Source organism: Clarias gariepinus, chromosome 16, assembly GCF_024256425.1.
Source record: "Clarias gariepinus isolate MV-2021 ecotype Netherlands chromosome 16, CGAR_prim_01v2, whole genome shotgun sequence".
NCBI lineage: Eukaryota > Metazoa > Chordata > Actinopteri > Siluriformes > Clariidae > Clarias > Clarias gariepinus.
In genome coordinates this window covers 10,978,608-10,999,771 of record NC_071115.1, presented here as the reverse complement: position 1 = coordinate 10,999,771, position 21,164 = coordinate 10,978,608, and the positions used below count along the sequence as shown (strand labels likewise).

General features: G+C 37.2%; 1 protein-coding gene across 1 annotated transcript; it reads right to left on the bottom strand.

Moving 5' to 3' along the window:
- Nucleotides 1-788: 788 nt before the first annotated feature.
- mettl2a (methyltransferase 2A, methylcytidine) lies at nucleotides 789-15,816 on the bottom strand. The gene is made up of 9 exons (XM_053514026.1): nucleotides 15,693-15,816; nucleotides 9,667-9,755; nucleotides 9,320-9,582; nucleotides 9,151-9,200; nucleotides 8,704-8,764; nucleotides 5,571-5,710; nucleotides 3,616-3,722; nucleotides 3,460-3,525; nucleotides 789-2,059 (listed from the first exon to the last, which is right to left on the bottom strand). Exons 1-9 carry the CDS (start codon nucleotides 15,803-15,805, stop codon nucleotides 1,884-1,886), a joined length of 1,065 nt encoding a protein of 354 aa, XP_053370001.1. The 5' UTR covers nucleotides 15,806-15,816; the 3' UTR covers nucleotides 789-1,883.
- Between the last annotated feature and the right edge of the window lie 5,348 nt (nucleotides 15,817-21,164).

Sequence of the window (21,164 nt, the reverse complement as noted above, 5' to 3'; positions counted from 1 at the left end):
GCACTCAGACATCGTTAAGCAACTGCCACATAGCAGCAGGCCCGTTTACGAGATGCGAGGGGTAGTAGGGTTCCAGACAAACCATTCGCATCCGACTGCCAGACGACCGTTGCAGGTGACTATATGACCTGGACAATGCAGCAGTGGTCTACCGTCCTGTTTACAGAAATGATTGTCATCAGCATTGCTGGAGAAGGCAAGGTAAGCGATACGCTGAGGTCAACATGGTCCCCAGGGTTTGCTTTGGTGGAGGAGGTGCAACAGTCTGGGCAGGCATCATCAGCATGAAACAGATTTGGTTATTGTACATGGCTCAGTCACTGCACATTCTTACCTCAGAGACATCATAGAACCCATCATTATCCCCCAATTCCGCAAACACACCCCAATACTGGAGACTCATGGTATCACACTCTAATCAGATAATTAACTCAAAACCTGCAAAGGTTTCCTGAGCCTTTAAAAGGTCTTTCAGTCTAGTTCAGTGGGCTGGCTGTTTACACAGTGCTGTATCCAAGCACATTATTGGAAAGTTAAATGGAAGGAAAAACTGTGGTAGAAAAAGGTGCACAAGCAACAGGGATAACCACAGCCTCGAGAATATATCAGTCTGTGTGTGTTGAGTTTATATATTATTGAATTACTTAAATAAATAACTTTTCAATGATATTCTAATTTATTGATATGCAGCTGTATATATATATATATATATATATATATATATATATATATACTTCAAAAGAAAAACAAGAGACAAAAAATAGAGAGTAGTCAATTTATTGAAAAACAAAACAAAACTTTAAACTCAAACAGGCTGAGGCATATATAAAAAATGTGGCTTTAATGTCATTGTTCTTCAGACAGTAACACTGTTATGATCTCCTGATGGCAAAAGCAAAAAGGCTTTCTGTTTCTGAACGTGGCAGGATTGCTGAGCTGCACAAGCAAGGGCATCATTGCTACCGACGTTAGACGCAGTAAGACATTCATTAAAAACAGTCATTTTAAATTTCTTAAAAGTGGCAGACCCAAAAAAATGTCACCTGCACTGAGCCGGGGGATCTGACGGGCTGTCCGTGAAGACACAGGGCGATCATTGACTCAAATTAAGGCTCTTACTGATGCTGACTGCAGCCCAATAACCATAAGATAGCGTTTACGTGGAAGGGCTTAAAGAACAAAAAACAACTTCGAAAGTCACATCTCCTTCCACACCACAAACTTGGAAATTGCAAGGGAGCACCAAACATAGGACATTAAAATATAGAAGAAATTTTTATTTTCGGACGAGAAAAAAATTTATCTGGATGGTTTTGATGTATCATTTGAGTCCAGTTGTGTTTGATAATACTGATTGGATTGGATTAGGAAAGCCACACACCTGTCTATATAACACCTTACAGCTCACAATGCATGTCAGACCAAATGAGAACCATGAGGTCAAAGGAACAGAATTGTGGCAAGGCAAAGAGTTACAAAAGATTTCTTCTGCACTTAAGGTTTCTAAAAGCACATAATCCTTAAATGGAAGATGTTTGGGACGACCAGAACCCTTCCTAGAGCTAGTAGCTTTGATAGATACTTTATATTCTGAAATTAGACTAAAATAAAATCAAAACAAAAAACTGCTATTTACCAAAAAGATGCCATATTTTATTTTTTACAATATAAACCTTTAAAAGCATTTAAAAGCATATCAAACATGATCATGTTGGGAGTAATAGGATGATACGATTTAAAGTTTTCTTCTACTGCTACTGTCGGTACCAGATGTCTTCCAGTCACAACAGTTTGTCATGTTCAGTTTTAATGGTTCTAATTTTGCAATCATCAGAGATCCAGTCTTCCGCTTAGTGTCCAATCTATTGCTGTAGATTTCCGTACTATTTTGCTTGGTCTGTAGCTGCAGGTTGCAGAGGCTTCATGCTTTTGCGGTATTTACACTGTACCCAGACTCTGTACATGGTCAGCTGTTTCCCCCTGTTTACCTGAAGCCTCCGGTCGACTAAGTTTTGCACCTTCTCTAACCCTGCTCCACAGAACAGATCATGAAGTTCTTCTGTAAGACAAAAGAAGTTCCTCAGACAAAGACATAAAGGTAAGTAGCAAGTGCAAGCTTGAAATGCAGGTAACAATTCAGGTAACGATATCAACTTCCATGTATTATAATAATAATAATAAAAAATTATATCATACACAAGTAATGTAGCAGCAATATTTTGGAAAATATATGCAAATGATTGCAATTTATTGCAGTATCTATTCTAATAATCAGGCCAGCGTAATTTTGCAATAATCTCAGATTAGCAGTGACCATATGAAGAACAAGTTTAAAAATGCCTTGTGCATAAGAGAGGTATAGTTACTGAACACATCATTCACAGCCAACAAGAAAGTGGTTGCATTTCTCTACAGGTCATATTCAGAGTTCAGTTCGGTGCATGTTGAGGATTTAATGAAAACATTAAACACTTGAACTTTTTGTGTGACTTTAACAAGGAACCTCTCTAATGACACTTGCTTTTGCCTCCTTTAAAGGAAAATTTCACGGAAATTTGACATTGCATTGTTGGTAAACAGATTCATCTCCCGCACTGTTACACCCACTTTAACCTTTTTCTTCCTGGGGACCGATGTTGCGGTATATTTACTATAGAACAGTCACTACGCTTGGACACAAAATAAAAAAAATGCGTTAAGCGCAGACACAATCACAATGTTATAGTAAACAGTTTATGGATGTTGCCTATACGAGTGAGGCACGCTCACGGAGACCGAGCATGTGAGGCGATTACCCACAATCCTGCAGCGAGGGAGAAAGAGAGAGATGAACCATTCGCTCGGTTGCGATCACGTAGTTTTTGCTCATCTTGCAGAACATTCGCAGTTTGCATTTATTTACATGACGTTAGCCTATACAAAATAGCATCAAAAACTTACGTACTGTTTAAAATACATTTTTCTAATTGAATACAAATATTTTAACACAAGTTATATTACTGACAGCAACTTGAGTGAAATGTAGAATTTTTTTTATAATTATGTGAATTCAAGAACTTAATATTTGTAACTTCCCATTTTGTCTTAACGACTGTTCTCTCAAGATGGCATGGAATCCACATGTTTGTGCATAACCTTATGATTCATTTAAGATCAAATCCATATGCTTTAATAAGAGATATAGTATATTTTATATAGTATAGTGAAAATCTGACCCTTTCTGCCTAACAATTAACTTGGTCAGTATCACAAACCTGCCTACATTTAAACAGGGACCAAGAAATTAGATTGATGAATAATTTATACTTTTACCTTCTTTGTCTTTATTTTTTTCTTAGGTTCATTTGAAATGCACAACATCACTAACAAACATTGTACAGTACTAGAGATGTGTCTGCTGTGTTATCTTGGCCATGAAACAGCTTAGTAATCTGTGTGTGTGTGTGTGTGGTTGTTTACCTTGAGTAAAAAAATAGACTCGCGTTCCGTCACCTCTGACATAGAAATTTTCAGATAAACATCTTCCTAAAATGTGAAAACACACAACTTAAACCTTAAATGTCCTAACAAACACTCAAACAAAGGTGAATAAGACATGCATTTTAAAATTCTGACCCTTTTTGAAGCGAAGTTGGGCCATGTCGTAGCGACCATAGTCCCGCAGTAACAGAACACCTCCGGGTTTGAGCAAACTGGCCAGCTTACTAATACAGCTTTGCATCCTAAATAAAACAAGGGCGTTAAAGTAATTAATCACTAATTAAAAGGCAACCTTCAAAATCTTAATTTGTTATTTTTAGATTTCTATTTTAATAGTAGTAGTTTGACACCTGACACAAAATTTAACTTTTACCTAAATTAAGGTAACTCTGATTTCGAAGAATAATCTCTGTCAATCATCTATACTGCTTATAGATCCTATGCCGTTAAACTCGGAGCACAAGGTGGGATACAACCCATCGCAGTGCACAAGCACAGACAATTGGATTTAATACCACTACGGCCAATTTGGAAACATCAATCAGCCTACTGTGGGAAGAAACTTTAATACACAGAGAGAATATGAAAACCCCATGTACACAGAGTTCTCACCGGAGGCAAGATTCGAACCACAGTGCTAACCACTAAGTCAATGTGCCGTCTCAGAAAAGAAACTAAACTAAAGAAATCCTAAAAAGTGGTTCTTAAAAAATCAGTTTTGTCAGAAACTTAAGTAGCTTCTTAAGCAGTTTAAGTAAAAAAAAAAATCAAGGAAATGTGTTTAATGTTCATTATAGACAATAATTTGTGAGAAGTCTCACCGGGAGTTGTGATGGAATTTCTTATGAAAGAACGAGTAAATCTGATTGACATTTACAATAGACTTCAAGCACAGTATGGTCAGTGTTTTCTCTATGATAGTACACTACAGGCCATTATTTCCCGATATACAGTGAAATAATCATTTGCGTTTGGGAGTCTGCCAGGTGCCTCTCTCCTTTTCTCCTTCCTGCTTAAATCTGATTCACTTCCGACAGCTGTGGTAAGAAAAACAATTAAACGTGGGAACAGTGTTGTGCATGAGCATGCAAATTTTTTGGGGTGAACAATGAACTGAACGGATCAGCTTGCAAATATAAAGTGTGAACGTGAGCATGGTTAACACGCAGGCTGATAAGCATGAGCGGCAAATACTCAATTTGTATTATTGCTAATACATACATCGGCACATTATATACAATACTTAGAAGATTTTTTAAATTAATTAATATATTTTTTTTTTTTAAGAGAGTGAGGGTTACTTGTTCCTTTTGCACTTAATCGCACCTATTACTGGGCTTTATACCTAACAACTCTGTCTCTCTCCATCACTCCATTTGGGAGAAGAAAAAAAAGAAAGAAAGAAAATAAATAAATAAATAAATAAATAAATATATAAAAAGGCGCACGTTTTTTATGTTGCATCTACTGCATAACATTGTACTGTATACTGTATGATCATTTAGATATTTTTCTTAAAGATAGTCTAACTTCAATTGTAAAGTAATTGGTAGCCATGACAGTAATTGTGTGCAATAAATACATCCAATTAATTCTCTCCTTGTTTCACTTGACCTTTACATATAAATTACCAGCCCAAAGTCTTGTGTTGTGTGAGAAATAAATAACCAAAAAAAAAAAAAAAAAAAAAAACTTTATCACCCTCTTGCCACTGTGCCTGACAAATGTTCTTGGGGAAACACTTTGCTGATGAGACTCTTAGCTGCAGTAAAACATTTGAATGGTACAAATGTTTTAAAGAAGGCTGTACATCCATGATATGATGATTCAGGCCGAGATGTCTTGGAGCCCACCGCAGCGGCTCTCCCAGTATGAAAATTCAGCCAATGGAACGCCTTATCCATGGCGACTTGTCGCCAATTTATTTCAGGAAATAGATGTACGTTTTACTCTTATAGTAGTATTCTCTTATTTGCAAAATCAAAAGTCCTGGTTTGACTTCAACGCTCATATACAGTAAAGGGTACCAATAATCTGGAGTCAGCTACGTGTACATAAAACTAATCTCCCAAATGCATCGACTCGCTCACTTTTCAGGGTGGAGAGCGGAGAGGACGAATATGAGAACGATGACATCGAGACTCTGCTCTGGCATTGGATAAGCAGCCGTGACATCACTCAGGTCTTGAACGAAGGCGTGACATCGGGATGGGTTGTACTCTGCATTAGACTGCAAAGGAAAATAATTGGAAGGTCAATTAATAAATAATATACAATTTAATAAAAAAAATTATTCAAAACTATAACTCACCCACTGCAAATAAATATCGGAAATAATATCAGTAATTTTTTAAATATTATTAACATTATCACATTTAAGTTTTTAATTATTATCACATTGTAACAAGTTTTGATTATGATGTATGAACTGCTAGATCTGTCTGCTGAACTTTTACGTGATTGCCGATAGGTTTTACGACACAGTTGCCGAACAAAAAACATCAGAATTAAGCAATGTGGCTTGTAATGTGAATGTAGCCAATATTCTCTGGTTTATTTACAGGAAAGATGGTTTTGGTGCCCTAAGCCAAAAGCCCTGATCAAAAGCATGATCTATAGAAATCCAGAGAAAGAAAATGTGGTAAGCATTTACAGACCCATGGAGGAAGTATTTCCATAGTATAAGGAATGAGGAAGTACTCAGGAACAGACAGAGAGAAAGAGTCAGAGAGAGAGACATGGAAGCGTTCACACAAAAATTTGCGACCTCTCAACTGAATTTTAAACAAATGTTGAAATGTTATTCTTATGTCATGTAATTGAAGGAAACATGTGAACTTGAATTTTATTTTGCACTAAGGTTCCAATAATGACTACAGCTGTAGCTTAACAAGTAAGGTAACCCAGATCTGTGCTTAAACAATGGTAGAAATATAGCCAAAATAATTATGGAATATGAATTAAATATTTAAGTGTACAGTACACACATCAATACTAAATACTTCGCTGTTTAGGCAGCAGTGTAGTATTCAGTATTGATGTGTTTGGTCCTCGCATGACACCAAACATTTTACCAAGAAAGAAAGTGAGTGATCCAGGCTTCAACATGGCTCCAATTTTCTGATCTGTGTTGAATTTATTTTAATGTTAAGAATTTTTATGTTTTTTTGTTTTTCTTTTTTTACTCTCTGTAGCTCTTGAAACTCAGCCCAGTGCCATGCTAACAAATGAATGTGACGTACACTGCTAAGAAAAAGTGTGTAAACACCTACACGCTGACATATTTTCATGATCTTTTGTTGGCTTTCGTCAATGAAATGTTTGTAAATGGATTACAAAAGATTAAGGAAAAAAAATTAACAACAATTCAGTTTTAAGCATATTTGAGTACAGAATAATGGAGAAATCAAATTTGCATGTTAAAGTTTATTTTCATCAAAAAAACATGCTTTGCAGCAACAACAGCCTGATGAATCTGTAGCATTCTATTAATCAGGGCAGCTTCTGGGGGTTCAGATCTGGCAATTGTACCGGCAAATCCAACATCAAGAGTATCCCAGCAGCTACTTTCTTCACCATATAATCCTTACACAACCACAAACAATGCTTGGGGTAACTGTCATGCTGCAAAATAAGGTTATCCCCAATCAGTATCCATGAAGATTGCCCAATCTCCCACTTCCAAAGCATCACCAGATGTTTCCATCCCCAGATGGATCCAAATGTAAAAAATTGACTCATTTGTCCATAAGACTCGGTTCCAGTCATTTATCGTTCACTGTTGGTGAATCTTACCCCACTACAACATTTGCTCCTGATTTGCCAACCTTTGTAGGGTTTTTTTCTGGACAACACTGGTCATAAGGCCAACTGACCTGAGTCTCCTAAACACATTATCTGTGCACACTGGTTTCTATCTTGTTCTATTCAACATTGCAGCCAATTAAGGAGCAGTGAGGGTTTTTGTTTTCCCAAAGAAGACACTCGCAAATACTTGTTTTCTTGGCAGGATGTGCAATTGAGCCTTCCACTAATTCTTTTTGCAGCATGTGTCTGGAGACTATAGTATAATATATAATTTAAAATATTTATTTCTTTATTTATTTAAAAATATTTAATTCCTTGGCTAAATCTTAAAGAGAACAATCTTTATTTCTTGAGACAAGTATAGACCGGTAAGTTTCTAAGGAAAGCTGTTTTGTTTTGCCGTTACTTCCTATGGAGGAAGAGGCAAAATTATTGTTTTTCCTGGTAATAAACTTAGGTGATATTTTAACACCTTGTATGATCAATTTAAGACTTGAAATTCTGGAAAAGGAGATAATTGCAAAACCTTTATGTTTAACACTGATTAGACAGTAAATGGTATTTGTTTTACGAAACGTGACCTTTGAAGTTTTAGATGCTTAATCCGCTGCTTTACCTACTAATTAATTTGTGTGTTGTTCTCATCTCTGGAAGCTTCGGTCATCAAAACAAATTCCTTTTATGTACAAATGTACTTGGCATTAAAGTTCTTTGTTTGATTCCTGGCCTACAGATATTTACTTGTAAATTAAGTCATAAAATAAACATGTATAACAGAGATTGTACAAAAAAAAAACACATACACACAAAAAAGACCCTTGCACAATAATGTACATCAGATGCCATTGATACAGAGACTGACTTGACCAGTAATAGTTTTCAGGTATCAAACAGGAATCCTAGCCAGATTCAATCAAATTTATATAAAATCTTAATTAATATAAAATATTATTGCTCTTGTGTGCCTTCCTACGTCGTCATCTATGGCTTTGTAAATCTGAGGATGAGATTGGCGTGTGATATTTCGGATTAGACCTACAGCACTGACGAGGATTGGTATAGTCATGTACGATTGGCTTCCATATCCGATTCAATCCTTGTCTGAACACGCTGCATCATTCTCAAGACCACCTTTTCAGTGGAATCGGGCAAGGTTCCCAAGCGCAGAACGATTGTGTTCTCACTGATCAGACTTTGGGGTCAAGTGTTCTTGGAAACATTCTCAGGGCCCTGATGTAAAAACACCCCAAGTTTCTTGTATCCACTGCTCCAGTTGAATTCAGCCTGGTTACATGAGTTTGCCTGGTTGTGTTATCAGAAGGAATTTGGTTCCTAAAAATGTTGGGTTTAGGGGCCAATTGCGAGGGCCATTAAACTAACTAAACTAATTTATATTTTAATGAACGTCTCTCTTACCTTGACGAGGTCAATAGCTGTGCTGGAGAAATCGCAACAGTAGACAAACAGGCCTGGATCACTGGATTTCAAAGAAGAAGAAGAAGAAAAAAATCTAACTTATGTGTTGATAGAATTAGAATAAAAGAGTTATTAAAGAAATACTCTAGTATCAACCTGTTCTCTTTCCATATCGTCTGTTCCACATGCGCGGTTACTACTGACATTTGACTTATTTTTCTACTGAGCAGGGAACAGAATCTAACTAGGGCAGTTGTTTGCCACCTTAACAATTTTTCCTAGATTTCTAGATTTACATTTAAGTAACTGTCATGTATAAAGTTTTTCTTTTTTTCAGTTCAGTTGAAATTGTGGTAACTCACGTATACACTACAGTCATGGTGCCCAGAAAATATCATCACAATCACCAAAACATTTCTGTAATGTGGTCATGTGTTAACATCTTACTTGTTTGTCTTGAGAATTGGGAAGACTGTATTGCCAACTCCACAGCCTACCTACGGTAAAACACATGTAACATGTTGATCATCTCTGACACACCCTAAAATGCATACGTGTGTGGACACATTTTGCAGGTATACACACATACCTATCACACATATATCATCTAACTCACCTCAAGAATGCGGTAAGAGGCTGAGGCTCCAGGAAACTCTGCTGCTTCTTTTTTTACTGATGCAAACGTCTCTTCGCCATTTAGTTCCAACTTTGCTGTAATATGGACGAGATCCTCATCTGTTCCTTCTCCTGAACTCTGGGAACACTGCGGGCCGAGCTCGGGGAACTCGGTGAAGAGCCAGTGGCGGTCCTTGAAGAAGCGGTTCTCGTGGATGGAGTAGAAGTCGTTCCAGTACTCATTAGCTCTATTCTCAAAATCTTCTGTTTAAACAAAGAGAATATGATTTGTAAGAGTTATACAAATCAGCAAATACACACCTACTAGTGGGTGTAAATATTACACACCTTGTTTCTCTGTTGGAAGAGGCTCGCTGTTTTCTTGCACTTTTCTCCGGGCTGCATTTTCCTGCTCTTCGGACCACTGCACATTATCCCTATACATCAGCATAACACAGAAAACACACAGCCCTCATTAACCATCTCTGTTACACCCCTGTACACTGTTAGAACATTTAAAATAAATGACTTATAAACTAAATATACAATAAATGACTATACTGGCTATTGTGGAAATTTTAAGAAACATAATAATTAGGAACGGGAATCACCACGGACCAACCAATACGATAGTATCACGAAACCTAGGTACAGATTTGATTTGTATTACGATTGTATCCATTAGTTCTGTATACATTTGTTTTTAAATGCAAACTTAGCAAATAATTTGCCTATCACACAGGACACTGTGTTGCCGCTAATGTTATATCTATAGAGATATCTATAGCGTTTATAAATGAATGGGAACATTTTACCACCTCAAATACAAACATATATAAATAAAAAATAAAGCAAAATTATTTTGGAGTCACTGTGGTACATGAATATACATGATTTGCGATACATCACTGAAATGATTTCCCCCTTCTTTAATAAAAACTTAGTAGAAAATATACCTAGTTGCCAGGTTATTATGGCCACATTCCATAAAGGCCATAAATAAACTTACGGTAAATGCTGGTATGATTGTATCAGGCAGAACAATAATGTTGGGATTTTAAATCACTGAGTACACCCATGGCATTTTATTTGAAAAACATAATTTACAATTATGTATACAGTTCTCTTTTGCCATAAACACCAGGGTGGTGCACTACAATTCCAAAAGGGATTTTCCAATAACAGCATGTCCCGAGGTGAATGATTATAAGATTGGCTCTTATAATACAGTGAAACCTCGGATTGCGAGTAATGTGGTTTGCAAGTGTTCCGCAAGACGGTAAAAGATTCTTAATACATTTTGACTTGATAAACGAGCAAGTCCTTGTTTATGAGTACACAGTATCATGTATCATGCATGTGCTTCTTGTTTTGACGACGAGCGTCACGTGATCAAAACTGAGCCAGCAGTTTTTCTCTCTTTTGCTGCGGAATTGTGGGTAATCATCTTTCCTGCTGGGTCTTAGTGCGCGTCTCTTCTGGTATAAATCAACATCCATGCACGCGTGTACTATAACAGTGACCACGTGTGTGTTTAAAACATATTTTATTTTGTGTTTGTAAGTGCGTGTGTACAGCACGTGTGTACTGTTTCTTATAACACACGTGTGTGCGCGCGTGTAAAGCAAAAGAAAGTCTAATTAGAAGGTTAAAAATCCCTCAGCCAGTCGTTATGTGTGCGTGCGAAATTAGACACCGTGCCGGCTCACACACACCTGCTCTCTCTCTCTCTCTCGCCTTTAGTGTGTGTGTGTTTGTGTATGTGTGAAGCCTACTCTCTGCTTCACACACATACAAACACACACACACACTCTGCTCTACACAGAAACACTGCTCTGTCGCGACTCTTTTCAAATGTAAAGTGCAGGTTCATTTGTTTGATTATTGTACTTTACAGCAGTAATTCCGTTAGTATGCACTCACATGAGTGTCATTAGCGATGTTCCTTGCTAATTTTTCCGACAAAACAGTCTTTCCGTTAATTTGTGTGTGTGTTTGTGTGAAATTTAAATAAGAGAGGAGAGAGGTTTACCAGCCAAACCTTTTAACTGTTTAAAGCTATGTGTAATGTTGCACTTGCCTGTATACAGTTATATTTGTCTGAAAGATCTGAGAAAGTATCAAATTTAAAACTTTAATTCATTGGAAGGCAACATATTCTCTTTTCTTATTATTTCATACAGATTATAAAGAAAAGTGAAATCAATAAATATTGCCTACAGTCGACTAAAAAGCACAAATGTGCCATTCCTTTACTAGCATCAAAATGCTTTCACACACACCGAAACGTTAAAATGCGACTGTCCTACTATACTCACTCATTATAACGTGCAGCACATGGAACAAAGCTGTGTCAATGAATAACATATCAAAACTCTGCACTGAAACTTCTGCACTGAACTTTTTTTGAATAGAGACACAGACATCAATCACTTTGTATTTGGTGAGCCAATCATGGCCACTCGTTAGGAGGCACCGAGGGCAGGCATTTCTTTATAAATATTTAAATTTCTGCAATATTTAAGAGTTAGTCTATTCCTCTTATCATCCAGAATATGTGCAGCCGTGCTGAATAGTCGCTCAGTCAGCACGCTTGCATGGAGCGGTAATGTAAACACGGGGTGCCTTAGCCAGAACTGGGAACCGCTCTTTATTTCTCTCTGCATTATTATTTTTGTAATAATGGTTTTAGTCTTTTTCTCTCTGCAGAGTAAGCCTTGAGCTTTTTAAGGGCTTCTGCTATAGGTGGCTGAGTGAGGGTTGGTTTATAAGATTTAGTTGCTGCCTTTGCTGATAACTTTCCATACTCAGATTATTCATGCAGCGTTGTTCTGCTTGGGGAGAACCTTTGCATATTGCAAATTTGACACCTTTTAAAGAGACTTGGAAATATGCATGTTGATGTGATTGTCGACTTTTGTATTTTGAGTCATTGCAAAAGTATTGGTTTATGTGATCTGTCAGGTGAGAGTAACCGATCAGTAAAAATGGCAGTGGGCAGATCTTTGGGTTGTAACTGATCACCCTTGGTCTAAACTCAGCGGTAGGATAAGAGCTGACCTTAAGTTAACGTCGCTTTCATGGATGCTCCAGCTATTTCCACACCAATGGTAATTTCCAAACATGATGATTCATTCAGCTGGCTTTCGTTTGATAAGATAAGAACTGCTTGGACCAATCGACTATAAGTATTTTCTTGATTATGAGGGATGATCCTGTCATATCTTTTCAGGTATAACAGAAAAAGATACAAATAAAGTTATTAATGAGAACAAAAATAATTTACATGTAATACTGATAATAATAAAAGAAAGAAACAAAAAATGAGCAAAGCCATTAGTCTTATGAAAAACAATGAAAAACTTTTTTTTTTAGCTTTTAATTTTAAAAGTACTGAACACAGAAAATTTCACCATACCAACAATTAAACGTTTTAGTATCCAACTTAACATCACAGTGTAAGCTGTTCCTATTGAAAAAAAGAGTGTAACTTTTATAGAAGGGAACCATGGGTGAAAGTAGGCTAGTACGGTCCAGTACAGCGTATTGTTAACACTAAAAGATTCAGTGGTGGTCGGCAGTACAGGTGCCTGCCAAACCCAGATTTAAAATCAGTCACATTTAGCAAGAAAACACATCTGATAACAGTATGTCATCTTAAACAACACTTTGGCTGCTTAGTTATTGCATTAGTTATATAATGACTTAGTTATATAGGTCATCCTAAATTTCCTCTGAACGGTGTGTGTTGTTTTTTATCTTTTATTACTGCTCGTTAACATGAGTGCCAGATAACTGGTTCATGACTAACCTCACTGCATTGGTCACAGCTGAAAACTACAAAGCTAACTAGCGTCTAACAGCTACATAACTATCTTTTGTGCTTTCCTCCTACTCTTTCATTTTTTTTCTTCCTAAACTGTGACCTAATAGCTTTGACCATATCTTTCTATATCTTGACAATATTATGAATGATCCATGGCATTTTGCAGTGTAAGTGATTTTACTAGTTGCTTTGCTATATAAAATTAGATGTGTACTTTTTTTTCTTGCTCCCTCCACAGTCAACCTGAGCTGATGTCCACTAGCTCCCTACCTCCCCAACTTGTATTTCTTTCACCTGCCTTGCTCGCATACTGGAATCAGGGCAATAATGAGGTTAACTGATGAGAATCACTATCTCTGTACTCTGTTTTATTAAAGAACATGACAGACAGGCTGAGGGAAAGAAGAGGTTTCCTTTTATCCACTGACTGTTTGCATCTTTTAAAACTCAGCCTGTCTTGGTCGTCAAACCTGTTATATTTATCTCTCATAGATTTCACTTTCATTCTCAAAAATACAAAACGAATAGCATACCCATCAGGTCAATACGGATCAATTCTGTTAGTTACCAATTACTCAACGATTCCGTTTTTTTTACGGGGCGGTTACTAACCCTACTCTATGGCTGTGTTCTGATCCAGTGTACTGAGGGTGCTCCCTCCTCTCTGTGCAAGGAATGTTGGTTGAAGGAACTTTCCTCAACGAAATTCCACTACTTAAAACAGCCTGCAACTTCACTAACACAGACGTCACTTTCTCCGTATTACATATTACCCTGGTCACATAGGCACCTTAGATACCTGTTGCAGCTAATGTGGAAATTTCACACTGCCCCAATTAAATATTGAGTATTTACCGAACAAAAACTGATACCCATATAAAATGTATACCACTGAAATGTTGTATTACTTGTGGATAGATCTTATCTTAAATAAAAAAAATGTATGAAGAATTTATTAATGTCCTGGTTTCCTATTTTTTCTAACCTATATTATAGTAGTATAATAGATTTATTGATTAAATTTAATTCAAAACGGTTGTTACAATAATCTGTCATCCTCAATAATAACGATAATAAAGATATAAATCCCTTTTTGAGCTCCATTTTTTCTCATGCTCCAGCAAGGAGCAATGACTAATGGGAATTTTTTCAGCTCCATTTCTGGCGAAGTGATGAACCATTGCTCACTACACTGCTCACAGTTCCATTTGATCTGAGGAGCTTCGTTCCTTGCGGTTTGGAATCACACTTAATATGGCTGAATACCCTGTGCAGTGTACTCCGTAGGGTCCTTGGATGGTGATTGGAACACAAGCTAACCCCTGATCACAGTTAGTTTGCTGGAGACACAAAGAGAAACAGGAAATTTACAGGACTGCCCACAAGCACCCTTTAACTAAAAATCAAAACTACTTTCACCCCTGATGAAACATTACAATGAACCTGTGATTTGGATTACAGATTGTAAAGGCTGCTGAAAATTAATCAATTTTAAAACCAAACAGAATAATAAATGATAACACAAATGTAGCAGGATTATTCAAAGCATTTCTTTAAAAGTGTGTGTTCACGTTTTACATGTTTGGTTTAATTCATACAAACTCTGATGGTAAAGACACCATATACATGGTCATAATGTTATGACCACCTACTTAATATTAAGTAGCCCACCCCCTTTTGCCACCAAAAAGTAATAACCTGTGTGTTCTGACACCTTTCTAAGGAAACCAACATTAAACTTTTCCTCAATCTACAGTACAATAGCTGTTCTATTGGACCAGACTTCATAGGCCAGCTTTCCCTCCCTATGTGCATCAGTAAGCCTTGGCCAACAGGTTGCCAGGACACTGGTTTTTCCCTTTCTTGGATCACTTTAGATACAGTATGTTCTGACCACTGCAGCATTGTGAAACACCACACCCCACCCCACAAGAGCTGCAATTGTGGAGTCGTTCTGACCCGGTTGGCTAGCCATTACAATCTGGCCCTTCTTACAGTAGCTACAGATACAATATCGCGTGCCAATGGCGGAAGTGGGTGGGATATATTAGGCAGTAAGTAATGGTTTTTTATTTATTTTTATTTTTTTACTTTACCTGAAGTTGATGTGTTGGAAGCAGAAAAATGCACAAACGTAAGGATTTTAGTGACTTTGACAAGGGCCAAATTGTAACGGCTAGGGGACTGGGTCAGAGCAGCGTCCTAAACAGCGCACTACACTAGGGAACTAAACGTTATGGGACGTCAGTACTGCAGTAACCATGGAAACCTGCTTATTTTTCAGTCCAGTAGTGTAGTGCGCATGCGTGGAGAGAGGTACTGTATCTGAACAAGCTTCTGGTAAATAACCGAGTGTGTTCCCAGAACAAATACATCTAATCTACATTTAAAGCCATGAAAATACGGCACCAATCATATTTATCAAGGTTATTAATAATAATAATAATAATAAAAACGTGTGTGTACAGATATTGAGATATTTAAAGCACTTTAAAAGAGTGTAGTGATAAATAGCGTAGCTATTTCTCACACGCAGGCTCGCACATACCAGGCGTTGTGCTGAAACACTTCCCGCGGGTCTGTGAGAAACCGGGTACCGAACTGAGGCCGCTTGAGCCCGTCCGCCGCCTCTGGTGTCGGTCCATTCGCAGAGTCTGTCATGTTCTCATCTGCTGGCTAGGGCACCGGCAATGTTTTCCCACACCCGTATTGCGACTAACCCCGCCTCCTGTGCTTGGGTTGACTTGAAGTTTGAGTGACGTCACACATACCACGCCCCTTTCTGCTAAAGGATGATGAGAGCTAAAGAATGGAATGGATGAGCTACAGCATGGGCTCTCAGCAGCAGCAGCACACACACACACACGCACACACACACACAGATAAAAATGACCACAGAACACACTAATTGATTTATTACCCTTGTTATTGATTTTATTAATTATTATTTGATGGCTTACTGGTTAGCACTGTCGCTTCGCACCTTCAGGGTGCGGGTTCGATTCCCCGCCTCGGGTCTGTGTGCATGGAGCGTGCATGCTCTCCCAGTGCTTAATAGGTTTTCTCTAGGTAATCCTGTTTCCTCCCACAGTCCAAAGACATGTAGATTAAGCTAATGGGCATTCCCAAATTGCCCGCAGTGTGTGAATGAGTGTGTGTGTGTGTGTGTGTGTGTGTGTCCTGCAATGGATAGGCACCCAATCCAGGGTGTACCATGTTTCATGCCCTAAGTCTCCTTGGATAGGCTCCAGGCCGTTTGCAACATTGTATACAGGTTAAAGCAATATACATGAAGAGATAAGTATTTATTGGTATGTTTATGATTGAATTATATTTGCACATGTACCATTTTATTTGCCTAATAATTTATATAAACCTAATGAAAGTTTCTGAAAATGATTTACATTTACATGGTTTATATCTTTTCATTAAGTGATGAACGTTTATTAGTGTTTAAGGAAATTAACATCAAATTAGTGTCATTGACACTATTTATTAAAGCATTAAATTGCAATGATTAAATAATAGCTAAATAAAAACAATTAAAACAAAGATCACCACCATCACATCATTGTTGTTAAAACAACAATAACTATACTACCGGGTACTCCGGGTTTCTCCTACAGTCCAAAGACATGCAAAGTGGAATAATTGGGCTTTCCAAATTTGCAGCAGTTCCTAGTGAGTGTGTAAATGTGTGTGTGTGTGTGTGTGTGTGTGTGCGTGCCCTGTGATGGACTGGTCCCTGTCCAGGGTACCCTCTGCCTTGGGCCCAAAGACTCCTGGGATAGGCTCCATGCCCGCCGTGACTCTGAATAATAATAATAATAATAATAATATTATTATTAATAATAATAAAAATAATAACATTTTTTATTTTTATAGCACTTTTCATGTGGACACATTTGAAATGCTTACATGAAAAGATAAACATAACCTTCACACACACACACACACAAACACACACCTTAGTAAACAGGTAGGTTTTCAAGCCTGATCCAAACTTAAATAATTTGATTGTCCTGTAGTCTTTATTTTTCTAAATTTTCTTTGCATATGTAATGTTTATAATTTTTAATGTTCAATAATTGCACCGTTACTGCAGTGCTACCAGTATCTGTCACAAAATCCTATCCTATAAAAATCATAAATTATAAAATAATAACATATTTTTTATATTTACACATATATTTATTAAACATGTTTACAATAGTGAAACTATTCCTTTTTATATAAAGCGCATCGGTCACAAAGACTTTAAACAGCCACATCTACCGAATCCAGAGAAGGGGCCGCTCCGTGTGAATCATGAGCCAATCACAGCACAGGAGGCAGCACTTATCGGAAAACGGGTAGGAAATGTAAATGCTGCGGCATGCTTCTTTCAGAGGGCGCCGCCATGATGTTTTACATGAACCGGATGTAGTTTTTAATTCCCCTGCCATGTTTTTCCAAAGTTATGTGTTATATCGCCATCTAGCGATAATAATATTAGCTCAACAAAGATGGAATAGTTTCTAGTGTTATTGAAAAAAATATTATTTATTCTTATTTATTATTATCGCTGTTTTACAGCATCAACTATTGAAACCCTAGAATATTATTATTATTATTATTATTATTATTATTGTAATTATGCATGTGCATTAAAAGTATTGAAACGAAAAAGACTGAAAGCTCAAAACTCAGAACTGCTTAGCTAGTAAAAGCTATCCATGTGAATAAATGATCCATGTTACACAGATAACATTGATAAAAATATGTTTAAAGTAATGCTAAGTTTTTTTTTCTGGTTTCCTATCTTTTCGATTTAAGTAGCACAGAACTGTAAAGCCGTATATTCAGTGCATGAAGGTAAAAATGTGAAAAATCAAGTAAAAGTGGCAATTTTTCAAACTACTGGGCACAATAAATACAGATTGAAAATTTTATTGTATATGTATTTTTTTTAATATTAAAACGATTTACCATCTGCACTGAATCGTGTCATTGATGGCAGAAGAAACACAGTGCTTTTTTTCCCTCCCTTGAGATATTCTGCTGCTTTTCATGGCATGAAAAATAAGTCAATAAAAGAACATGAGAAATTGATTGGATTTGGCTCTCTGCCTGACATTTTCATGAATGACTGAATCTGCCAAACTCCAAACTCCATCAGCATCTGAGCTGCTGCTTCCATGGCAACCAAAGTTCCGAAGTAAAGCAGTGAAACTCTAAGACATGATGTAGTATCTATGGCAACGGAAGTTCCAGTGGGTGAAGTGACATGTTCACATGTGCACCATCCTCTGAGGTTTACTCCCCACTTACACAATCCCAACACTAAACTACATTAGCTCTTCTAATTGGGCACATTGACAACTTATCAACTTTTTTTCCCCAGCAGTCATTATTTCCAAACCTAAAAGCCGGACTAATTAACATTAATATGGCTTTAATGTCATGACAGTGAGGTGAGGCCTACCGCCTAATGGAGGCTCTAGTGATGTGCTCACTAGAGGGTCATGTGGTCTGGCATGTCGGTCTGGCTGGATGACAACATGTTCCTGATAAAGGCTGTGCAAATGCCAGACTTCAGTTTCTATAAAAAAATCTTACATCTGCATATTATGATATTAATTGTGAAACTGACTGCATTGTTTTGTTCATATGCCTCAAAGGTCAGCATTATCTCTCATTCAAAACTTAGCTGTGGTTTATTAATTTGATCGGTTGAGCAGCATTTCAATAGCAAGAGTGCCAATATTTTTTATAACTGGACCAGGATTTATGGATTTATAGGAGTTTTACTGCATGTCTCCCTCCACTCATCCTTGTTCACTATATAAAATACGACTTCCTAGTTCAAACTGTTGATCAGTTGGAGTAATGGCATCATCAACCTTTTACTTACAAAATACTTGCTAAACCAACCCACTGGCCATGGCACACCATGTGGTATACAGACATCAGTTCTGTTACAGCAGTTCATCCCGAATTTAATATTTTCCACCCTAACCGAAGAAATTGCCTTCATACTATGTTCACATCGAACTTCTTGTTTTCTCAAGAAGTTTTTCTTCCCTCTTGCTTCACCATAATTTTTAAATGTGTGTAACACATCTGTCTTAAGATGGTCTTTAACTCAACTGATGCAGACAGCTGTTCTCTGATGACTTGTGACTGCAGTCGCTCAATAGATCAGGACTGAAATTCCTCCAATTAAGTAATGGACTCCATACTAACTTAAACACATCTCTCTTTATACTGGCCTTCCAGCCTCCAAACACACAGTATGACTGCAGATCAATCCCTGCTATCTGATATCACCCAAAGGAGGATGGGTTTCCTGTTGAGTCTGGTTCCTCTCAAGGTTTCTTCCTATTGCCGTCTCAGGGTATTTTTTCTTGCCAGCTCATCAGGGACAATCTGATCATTATGGTTTATGCAAATTTCCTCACACTGACTCATTTCCAAAATTTTATTTGATGTAAAGCTGATTTTGCGATAATGACCAAATAAAACTGAACTGAATTAAATCTCTTTTAGTCAATCATTGCTAAAATAAATAAAACTTTTTGACAAGCTTAATACTCGCATCATCCTCTTTCTTTTACTCATCTGAGTACCTGGAGGTGGGTTTAGCATAAGGTTAGCATAGCTTCGTTGGTGTGTGTTTGCAGCAGTAGCGGAGCAAAAATAACCAAAGCATTTCGCCATATTGTGTCCAAAATGTCCTAAAATACCCTAATACAATGAAAAACTGTTTTCTCACTGTGCTCCTTAGCTAGCTGAAAATGTAGACATAATTATTCATGCATAGTAACTGTGACAAGTGACTTTTGGAAAAGCTCATGAATAATTTGTACTAGAGTTAACAAGAGAGGTTAATGTGGCTTTAGCCATAAGAAACTCTAACATTAACCCAAGTCTTCATATGGTATCACATTGTTATTATGACATTCCGTGAACTGTCTCTATCTCTTACATCACTTACATCACTTTTTTTCCATGCTCTCTCTCTCTCTTTTCCTCTCTTGAGCTAACACTTCCTGGTTTATTTCCAGACAGACATCTATACAACTTTCACTTTTTGTTCTCCAAGAAAAGTTAAAATGGTTTATGTTCTTTGATGTAACAAATGGACATGACGCATGGCCAAACATATAAAAACCTTTTTTGCTGACGATAAACAGAGAGAGAGAGAGAGAAAGAGAGGGGGAAAGAGAGAGCTTCTCAGATATCATCACGTTTGCTGTGTGTGGTTTGATTATCTCGCTCCCATCTGAGAAGCATGCCAAAGCCAGACAGAAAGCGTGTCGAAAAGCGACGGACGCTTCAAAAAATTCTTCCACATTTTTTTAAAAACGTAACAATCGCTCAGTTTGTATTTAAAAATTGCAATCATTTTGTTAGAATGCCACCATGGTGTACAAGGGCTGTAGTTAAAGTAATGCAAAAATGGAAATAAAATATTTTTAAATAACTAAAACAGACAACTGATACAGAAGGCTACAGATTTTTTTTCAGAGATAACACCACTACCAAGAGCAACATGCACACATGGATGAAGAAGTTTAAAGAAAGGGGAAACCAACGTTAAAGACAAAGCACACAATGGGAGAGAATCAACTGCGACAAAGAGGATTTTTAAAAAGGATTTAAGGGTTGGGTTCAACGATGGCGCACACACATTGCTTGTGATGGAGATTACGCTGAATAGTACCTTTATATGTAAAGGTATATGTTTATAGTACCTATGTCAGATAACAAAAAATTTGGCTCACTTTTGCATTACTTTCGGTATAGCCTCAGTATTATCATGTATGTTAACAAAGTGGTAGCTATTCTATCCAGCTAGGGCCGACCAAATGGTGTATGCATACCTTGGATAAAGCTGCAATATTTATTGAAAGTGGGTGTTTTGAGTCAGATAATCAGGTAAAAATATAGAATTATATGTATTATGTCATGGTTAGGGGGTTTGCTCAATCCATAAGCACAGATGATAATATCTTGGAAATGAAAGGTTCTATATGAC

Coding starts and splice junctions, on each gene's coding strand:
- mettl2a (XM_053514026.1), bottom strand. CDS start 15,805: ATGACAGACTCTGCGAATGGACCGACACCAGAGGCGGCGGACGGGCTC. Junction 8,765..9,150: donor CCAATTCTCAAGACAAACAA/GTAAGATGTTAA, acceptor TTTGAAATCCAG/TGATCCAGGCCTGTTTGTCT. Junction 2,060..3,459: donor AGTCTATTTTTTTACTCAAG/GTAAACAACCAC, acceptor TTTGTCTTACAG/AAGAACTTCATGATCTGTTC.